Source organism: Ammodytes marinus (assembly GCF_949987685.1).
Source record: "Ammodytes marinus genome assembly, chromosome: 5".
In the NCBI taxonomy this organism is placed as follows: domain Eukaryota; kingdom Metazoa; phylum Chordata; class Actinopteri; order Uranoscopiformes; family Ammodytidae; genus Ammodytes; species Ammodytes marinus.
Window position 1 is genome coordinate 18797784 of NC_137234.1, and position 10134 is coordinate 18807917.

Consider the following 10134-nt stretch of genomic DNA (forward strand, 5'->3'; position numbering starts at 1 on the left):
CACAAAATAGACAAGACGGTCCCTACTGTAGAGGAAGTTCAGCCTGGAAGTGGTTCTTCTTGTAAATTCCCCTTTTTCTACATCTGCCATCACCTGACATCAACGTCCTTATTCGGGTCTTTATTATTTTCTTATTCTTCTTTTTATTTTAGCTGACAAGTCTGACTGATGAGATGGAGGAAGAGACGACTGTACACAGACTGTTGAAGGCTGAGACGCCAAAGTGCAGCAGCGCCTGCTTCAAAAGACATCTTGACAACCGCACACGCACACACACACACACCTGATAACTCTGCAAACAAAATGCCGCGTGATTGAAGTTGTACATGCCAGCTTTTGAAATAAGACCATACTTTGAGTTCAATAAACTTCTTCTTTTTCTACAAAATAAACAGAGCTTTTCAAGCAGGCATGCTTTATCAGTGTTTACTTTTGAACTTTAAACATTTTCAACAAGCAAAAGTGTGATGGAATCAGGAAATATCTGATCAAATAATACATAAACCAAACTTCAGAAGTCAGTGTTAACTTTTAAAGTACTTGACATTTTTTTTCCAAACAGTAACATCATGCCTAAAGTGTTTTATCCACAAAATGCCAGCATCCAACAAGCACACCCTTCATTACTGGAATCTTTCATACCTGTACTCGCATTACTCCAACGATGCAGGGTAATGCATAACATTAAGTCGCAGGTGATGCGGCGCGAGCTAAGTGTACATTAAATCGTACTCTTGCTCAGATCAGACAGCCATAAGCAGATGCACCACTTAAAAGCCGCTGTAGTTTCCATTGCTCGCTCTACGTTTAGCATTACCAATCCATCGCTCAAAAGCGCGGAATGGGTTGGTGTGTGTGTGTGTGTGTGTGGGGGATTAAACATCTGTCAAAGCCTGCTCGTTTCACCCGGCGGGAAAAGACACATTAAGGCGTCTGGAATAATGCTCTCAGTCTGTAATAAAAAAAAACAAAGCACGCAGATAGGCTGAGCAGAGAATGAAATAAACACATTTTTTGCTGACATATTTAGGCATTCACAAACTCTAATTTGAAGAGAGGTGTTATTTGTAGCTTTGAAACCGCACAAAAAAATAAATGCTCTTCTCGTGAATGTATCTGTCACACACGACACCGCACACCCTCACAGCATAGTCTCTTTATCTCTAGGCCTTCATGCACTAGTCATCTGCTACAGATTTCCATTTGATTCCATGAACCCCCCCCCCCCTCCCCTCCAACACACACACACACACCTGCTTTTTTCTTATTCTTCCTCTCGAATCAACCATTCCATCAAACACATTCATAGGCCCTTCCTCAGTCCTTCTCTTCCTCGATTGTCGGCCATAAAGCAACCGCCCCAATCACTCTGCCTTTCCCCTCATCAGCCTGGTCTCGTTCATTCATCACGCTTCTGTGACAGCTCCTGGCACCTCCTGATTGGCAGGCTTCCAGGAGATGATTACTAATCTCTAGGGATGCACCGCAATGAAAATTCTTGGCCGAAACCGAATAAAATTAAACAGTTGGCCGAAAGGCCGAAACCGAATACCGAAAGAGGCTTTTGCAGTTTTGTTTATTGTTTAGTCAATTATTTCAACATTGCATACATGAACTCACAAATGTTCTCCTCAAACATAGCCTACAACTAAAAAGCAACCCTAAATAAATAATTAGGGCTGCAACTAACGATTATTTCAATAATCGATTAATCGGTCGATTATTTTTTCGATTAATCGATGAATCGGATAAAAAAAAAGAAACATTTGTAAATGCCGCATCTTTATTCAAAAACTGAACATTACTTCAAATTCACAGTGCAGACTGAAGTGTCAAAACACCAGGTTATTACTCCAACGTCCCGGAACTATTAAAAGTAATATTAAATGATAAAAAAAATAATAATAAACTTAACTGGGATAACACAAAAAAAAACATACAATGTATGATATACATTTATACAGTATAAGGGATGTCCATGGTAAACCAGTCAACCGATAATATTTTAACCGGTAAATACTAACGGTTAAAAAAATTAAATCATCTTAATTTCTCTCAGATGACAGGAGATCGTTAATTTGTATTAATATTGATACCATTTTCAAGACTCCTTAACGATCCAAGTCTTATTGATATCACAATTGATAATTTTCTATTATTTTGTTGAAATAGAACTTGTATTATTGCTTTAATTGCTGATATGATCATAGCTCAAGATAGGACATTAAACAGGTCATAATTCCATCTTTACTATCTATTTTATATTGCTGGGAAAACAAGTTTCGCCAAAATCTCAAATTTCTTTTTTTTGTGTTGCATTTGAACACATCTAGGGCCCTATGAAATCCGTTTTATTTTTTTCCAAATTCCGTTTTATTTTTTCACAAATTCCGTTTTTTTCCGTTTTAATCTCATGACTTCCGTTTTTTTTACAATTAACACTCATTTCGTCATCAGAACGAGTGTCTAATTATTGCGAACAAATAATATTCTAACAATTTAATCAGATATAAGGCTAAATTTAAAATACATCACAACATTGCACTGTTTTTTGTGCTTAAAAAGAACGAAAAAACTAATTTGTTGGGTATAGGCTATGACAGAAAATAAAGCCATTCATTTTGTGCTTTAAGTGAAACATTAAATATTATTTTTACATAAATAATAAAGTCCTTATAAACTTTTCAAGAAGCTGGACTAGAGTGAATATTGGACAGGCTTTATGGGTCCATGGCTTTTACCTGTGGGACAGCGCTTCACCTAACAGCTGGCTGCAACACCAACCTACAGTCTATTGTGCGACGGAGAGCTAGTTATCATTAGCATCAGCGTTAGCCGACATCACGGCAACAGCTGAATAATGTAATACATTACACAAGTTACACTACATGAAAACAACGGGCTGTAGACGCTAGAGTTATAAATGCGTGTAGGAAACATTGTTGAGACTGGAATTTCGTACCACAGCGGCCGTTCCATAATACAACACTCCCTTTAGCAATGGCTGAATATAAGACCTCCCTGTGCTGTGTATCTGCGGGAGCGAGTGGCATTAATAACTTAAAAACAGTAAATGTTTAACATGATTACGGGCTTTTAGATGCTTTAATCATATGCCGAATTTATAAACAGACCATATTATTAACAATAAATTAAGTTATGCACATGTCAGAGTTACGTACATGGATATATTCATAAGTAAACATTGAATAGAAAGATTTGTGAAAGGGGTTTGGCGCCGTGTGTTACATTAGCGATCCTGCAGCCAGGCTCTACTTTTCACGGCAGTAGTTTGGTCTTTAGATTTCGCCAAACCAAAATTCCTCCCTAGTTCGGCTTTAATTTCAACCGTGTTGTTTCCCTTTGCCTTGGAAATTTAATTTCACCAAAATAATGGCAAATTCCGTGACATTCCGTGTTAAACAGTAGATTCCGTTTTTATTGCCCGATTCCGTGATTCCGTCCGTGTTTTCGTTATCGCGGAAATCATAGGGCCCTACACATCAATCAGTGTTTCCCACTAATGTATCATTCCGTGGCGGGCCGCCACACTTTCATTTTGCCCCGCCACACTTTCATTTTTTTTTATATATGTATATTTTACTATTTAAAAAATATAGGCTACATGTATACATTTCATTTGCAATGCGCGAGTTTCACTTGGAAACAATAGCATTTGCGCATAAAAATCTTTAACGTGTGATTCGCGCTGTGATCTCAAGAAACAATATTTCCTTCAATCATGGACGTACTGTATTATGAAAGCGCCGCTTGAGGGATCGAGGCTTCAATCTCCCCGAGTCAATCAGCCCCTCCCCCTGCGGTGTCAACACGCGCTGTGACTGTATTGCCTTTGAACACTCTCATTTTTTCAAAGTAAACGCTTCGGACCCCGCGGGACACTCAGTTAAGAGCATCGAGGGGGCGCCGAGAGGCAGGGGCTGGGACAGACGGTAGCTCGCCTCGCGGCGGACCGTCAGCTCGATCCCGAGATCCAACTACGAGCTTTTTAACTGCAGCAACTTTAAGATACGCTATTGGAGCTGGAATTACCGCGGCTGCTGGCACCAGACTTGCCCTCCAATGGATCCTCGTTAAAGGATTTAACGTGTACTCATTCCAATTACAGGGCCTCGAAAGAGTCCTGTATTGTTATTTTTCGTCACTACCTCCCCGAGTCGGGAGTGGGTAATTTGCGCGCCTGCTGCCTTTCCAGCAGAGCACCCTCTGCTGGAAAGAATATTGTGAGCTATCCTTCGTGATTGTAGTCACAGTTATTTGAATACTAGTAATTCAACAATCTAATAAAACAAAAGGGCGCTTGTGTTCACTCTTTTGAACCACAGGTAACCACCACCTTTGCTTAATTTTTTTGATGGCTCAAATGTGTATCATAGAAAATTATTTATTCATTAACCATTGATAAGTGTGTTAAACTCCATCTTAATCACCATTTATATAGGAATAGTGTTCCTCAAATACAGATTGATGCATTTAACATTTAAAAGGTACAACATTTTCTTCCGGGGGAGCATACCCCCCGGACCCTCCTAGGGGGGTCGGGGTCCGTCCCCCCCACACTTTCAAAAAATTCTGTGGGAAACACTGCATCAATCATATTACTGAGCCGGCCTGAACACATCACAGTTGATAGGCTATGTTTGCTACTTTTTTTAAGCTAACTAGCTCTATATCCTTCCGATTTTAACATGGATTTAAAATCTGGATTACTATTTTTAACTGACGGGACTTTCTACACCGTTTGGTTGTGTGATTACTGCCGCTGCTTTGAATGACTGTTGATGCGCCGATGCCGACTCTCCGAGCACGTCTGCACACCGTCTGCAGCAGCAGCAGCTGACAGAGTTTTTTTGGACTAGACGGATACTGAGTTGAAGGAGTTTTTTTTTTACCCAAAGAAAGCAAAGGTACAACACTTTTATATAGGCCTGCAGTCCAGTGTTAGATATGACCAAAATACAAACTGTGGCCGCTCACACTATAGCTTTCCCGCACGTGAAGCGAGCCTTCACGTGCAGAAGGCTCACTGTGGGCGTGCATGAACCTGTCGGCAGCTGGATGTAAACAGTGCCGCGCCTGCAAGTGACTTATTAATCGCGCGACTCAACAAATCGATGACCAAATTCGTTGCCAACGCTTTTAGTAATCGATTTTAATCGATTTTATCGATTCGTTGTTGCAGCCCTATAAATAAAACAGTAAAATATTCAAATCCAAGAGTAAAATTTATATTTTACTAGGAATTAATTTGTGAACCTCTCACTCATCCTCATATAAATCACTGACCTTGACTTATATGAGGATGAATCTACAAAAAGATTGACTTATTGCCTTTCATTTTTTGCAGTGCAGGTTGAGTTGCTCTAAAAAAAAACTGCACCACAGCTGTTCAGACTTCAGAATTTGCTTCAAAGCCCTGATCATAACAATGAGAGCCTTTAAACGATTGTAACCTTTTCGTCTGTAGACTGAAACTAACGGGGGGAGGCGGCTTGCTGGACATATTTAGTCGCGCTGTCAGTTTGCCGACTTGGCTCTGTGTATTCAGGCTCGAGAAATGCAATCAGACCGTAGGAGCCTTTTCCCCCAACAGCGCTAACGGACAGGATATCTCCGGTTATCATTATAGATGTCAAACTAAAGTTTTTTATGCGCGGCGGCCCTCACCGGCGAGGTGTCACTGTGAGTGACACCGTTACCAACTGTCACACTGTCACAGAGTTTCACCGGATGAATCGCTGCTTCGCTCGCGCAAGGCTTTTGTGTTTCTATGGTGATTAAACATCAGTCTTGGACGAGCGTTTTAACTTTATGCTGCATAAAGCATTGCACTGTCTGCGCCGTGTTTCATCCAGTTTGAAAAAATTCTCCCACACTGGACTCTGACATTTTCATGCACGCTCCAAACTGCTCCTGCTGCGCGCTCACAAAGAGACGTGGACTCGCATACACGGTTACGTCTCTCTTTACTGCCATTTCCTGGTTTACAAGCGCGCAGCTCTTTTAAAAACATATTTAGTTCGGCAATTTTCGGTAATGTTGTTCGGCTTTTTAACTGTTTCGGGCCGAAACCGAAAATGACTTATTTTGCCATTTTCGGCCGAACTTTTTCGGTGCATCCCTACTAATCTCAAACACCCATGCTGGCTGATCTCCTCAGCTATATAAGCTGTAGGACTCAGCCACTTGGACGCTCCCTTCCTTGATGTTTTGGTTTGGGTTGGATTTGCTTAGTTAGTTTTGTTTTGCACATACATTACATTCTTCACTCACACAGACACAGCACCCATTACTGATTACTGATATTCATGCACCACTTAGTAACTTACTTTAACCTTTGTTTAAATCAATTATTATTTGGTTAAACTTAATCTCTTGTGTGGTTTCCTCATTGTCATTCCCTTGAGCCGGGCTGTGACACTTCTTACTTCCTGACTTACTCTCTCTCTCCCTCTCCCTCTCTCTCCATCTGTACACCTCTCCCCAAATCAGCTGCTTTCACCGCTCCATCTCTCTTTTCTTTCTTCCATCCATCCTTCATCCTCTCTCTCCTGACTTCCTCCCTCCATCGGTGCTGGGCCGTGGTGGCGTCCTTCACCCTGGGTCTGTATTCATAGTGATTACACGCTTGGTTAACTCATTCATGGACTCCGCTCGTCGGGTGACGCAGGCCGCACACGCGCATCCCCCCGATGCATTCAGCTCACATGCACACCTTTATAAACAGGAGGATACGTGCGGCTTTAACACGCAGGCGAACACACAAAGTGCAACGTGCAGAAATGCCATCAGTCGTCACTATTTGCAGCCAATAATACAGCTGGCAGTAACAGCGTATAGTACACTATACTTCAGTTGTCATAAATGAAACATTTAGTTCATAAATAGGTATCACTATCCTATGAGGATATTAAGAACATGACACAATGTCTTATTCAAAAATGTGTATCTAGCAGCTACCTACGTCCAAATTAATTCCTAAACCCACACTGTTTGTGGTTCTTCCCTTTGCTCACCTCCGGTACTAACATCAAGACAGTTGTGGCATGGGTGTTTCTTCCGAATTCCTAAGAGATCACTAAGCAAAAAACCAGTTTGGTTAACTTATGACCACAGCAAGCAACCGTTGAAACAAGAAAAATATAATTATTTTCATGCACGTGACAGGGGGTGGAGAAGGAAGAGGAGGTAAAGACCTGTAATTCCCTTTCACAACCTGGAGGACTTATGCAACCTGAGACATGTCAACGCAAGAAGCAGTTAATGAATAATTAGGAAAACAACTGTAAGAGGCAGGAGGAATAAAAACCACAAGGAAGCTGCTGCTACTTCATCTGCTGCTTCCCATTCTTTCTTGTTGCAAGTGCACATAGGCCTATGTGTGTGTTCAGCGATTATGACACTTCAGCATTCTCTGTTTGAAATAAGCCAAGCAGAGAGAAACTGCATGATAAACCAATTACAACATGATCTTCCAATAAAAAAAAATTATAATAACTCAAACATGTTTGTAAAGGCCAGGACACATAGATGTTGTACCAAGCAGTCCCATTGTTCCTTCACCTTACACACAGTTCAGTTGTTATGGCAATGTCAACAGTTTCACAAATAAGCTATGAGGTGGAGCCTTCCGCAACCAACATTGTCAAATTGCATTGGAGACTGACAAGCGTTTTTTCAGATATATCCTGCTAACTAACTGACAACCACATCCTATGTAGACGTTATTAAAGTTAGTGAACAACACTGGTATGGTGCTTGGGGGCCGCTGGGGGGGACTGCTTCTTTATCTGTCAGCCAAAATGTCACTACGTGAAAAAAAAAACACCCCTCCACCCTTGCTCAGCCCTGATCTAAACGCATAGTTTTGCGGCCAGCCGGCAAGCCAGACAACCTGATAACCAGCCCGCAGAAAGAATAGCCCCGCAGAGACACACCTTGCTGTGCGACGCCAAACACTCTCTGTGATATGCAAAAGACCTGATGTCCTCTTGTCTGGAGAGATATCTGATCCCCACTGTGCTTAGAATGAAAGCTTCTACCAAAGTGCATGGAAATGTGTTCATAGGGGAAAAGAAGTTGCAACAACACATCTTGGACTGCGACTTCACTTCACTAGAGTCCTACTTTACTTAAAGGCAAATACAACTTTGTGGTCCTGACCAAAACAATGTAGAGAGCCTTTAGTTTTGAATAGCAAATGGATAAGTAAATTGAAGAGTGAGTCGTTGAAATGCAGACAGGTCGGCAAGGTCACACATATGTCATGGGTCAATCCTGAATACAGTGATCATGGCTTTGACCCTTTGTTAGTAGGCCTACAGCAGGTGTCAGATCACTTCTGTCAGGTGTCATCTGCTTTATCATGGCCAAAATTACACAAAGCTCCTAACACCTTAAACCACTGAACCTAGTGAAACATACAGTGAAATTTCTCAGTGCAACCAACCAACATCTACATTGTGTTTATTTATCCTTCTCAGCGGTGCCTGTATTATTCTCCATCAGTGAGCTCGTTGACACCGGCGGAACGTCTGTTGTGACCCAAATGTAGCACATTGTGCGACGTTAAGTTAGCATGACTGCTAATGATAGTTCCTGAAAAAGCGGCCACCGGCGCACCTTGCAAAGGAAATAAACTAAAACCGTTAGCCAGACTGACAGGCTGCTAATGTTAGCCCCGTTTGCTGTGTTAATCATTCCTATAAATAAGCTCCCTCCACAGCAAAAACTGGCCTCTACAAAGATACCCTCACGACCTAATCTGGGCGCTGCCATCGTTGGCAAGATAGCTGCAGGCCACAGACATGCCCCAAAATACCGCCTAGCCCCCGGGTAATATAGGCTGCTTTACCGCGGCAGGGTGAGACCGCTGCCAGCCTTTGCTACCAAGCTAGCATTGTAGAGCTAGGCTAAGCTGGGGCAACATGCTACCCGCTGTATGGCTACTTCAATGTGTTAAAGCGGTCAATTACCGGTATCCAACAGCGACAGTGCACCTGTCTAATGCTGGCTGTGGCGCTATCAGTCCCGGTGCGGAGAAACACTGCGCCGCTGACCTGACACAGGAGAGCAAAGCTGGCTAGCTACAGTTAGCTGTCTGTACTCACCCCATCAACCAATCCATGGCGCTGTTTGGAGCTAGCGCTGCTAACGTTAGCTGGCAGCGGGGATAAATCCACCAGGAGCTGGAGGCGACCCCCTAGTTTATCCAGCCACTACCCTCGCTGCCTGGCCCCCGAGTCCCGTTGCTGTCCCCGGGGCCCGTTGTCTCTTCCAGCCGCTGCTGGATCCTGGCTGGTCAAACACGAACGCCGCGTAAACTTTGAGCGATTGTCCTTGTTTTGATCCCTCTTCAGCTAGCACGGACCATGAAGTGGCAGTAACACAGTCAGATCACTCTGTTAGCTGGTAGCGGCGGTGCAGCATTGAGTGACTTTGAGCAGGATAGGATAGGCGGGCGGAGGAGAGCAGGGCAGCGGTGTGTGTGTGCGTCCGCCTGCAGTCGCGTTGTCCGATGAGCGGTCGGAGGCGCCGCGCGAGGCTCGTGTGTTGCGATGCCGCTGGTCAACCCGGTAACCTCTGTCATGAAGCCTTGTATGGCTACCGTGCAAGCTGACAGCCTGAACCTCCACTGGAGCTGCTGCTGTCTGAGCGAAGTCTAAATCGGAGTCCGGAAGTAAACACAGACCCGACCCACTCAGTCTCTGCTGTGCGTCAAATTCGTGTCACGGCAGGGCTGCTGTGTGTGAACATGGATGCAATGGGATGTGCAGTGAGCAAGTCAACAAAATATGATTCTTGTTGAATGAACTTCAACTACAAAATACTAGAAACTTTAAGTAGCACATTGTTTCAGCTGCTCTATACACCATGGAATAGCCTATCCTAATAGCACATTTACTAGGCTACAATTCAGTCTTCTTGCAGTTTTGGTAGGTAGGTTAGCCTATATAATTCAGGCCTCTAGTTATCCAACAATGAGACAAGTCAGTGTTGGAAAAAAATTCATAACATGTTATAAAAAGGGTCACAAGTAAACCTTGCTTTATTGACCACAAACAAAATGACCGCATGATCTCAAACTAAATAGCCACACAGAAAGCTTGGGGC

At 43.0% G+C, this 10134-nt stretch overlaps 1 protein-coding gene across 1 annotated transcript in view; it reads right to left on the reverse strand.

Annotated features, from left to right (window-relative positions):
* mob2a (MOB kinase activator 2a) overlaps positions 1 to 9675 on the reverse strand; it is a 69920-nt gene extending 60245 nt beyond the window's left edge. Inside the window, exon 1 of the mRNA XM_080027328.1 lies at positions 9132 to 9675. Within this exon, the coding sequence (XP_079883454.1) occupies positions 9132 to 9148 (17 nt within the window). The 5' untranslated portion in view covers positions 9149 to 9675. The remainder of the gene's footprint in view (positions 1 to 9131) is intronic.
* Positions 9676 to 10134: the final 459 nt, after the last annotated feature.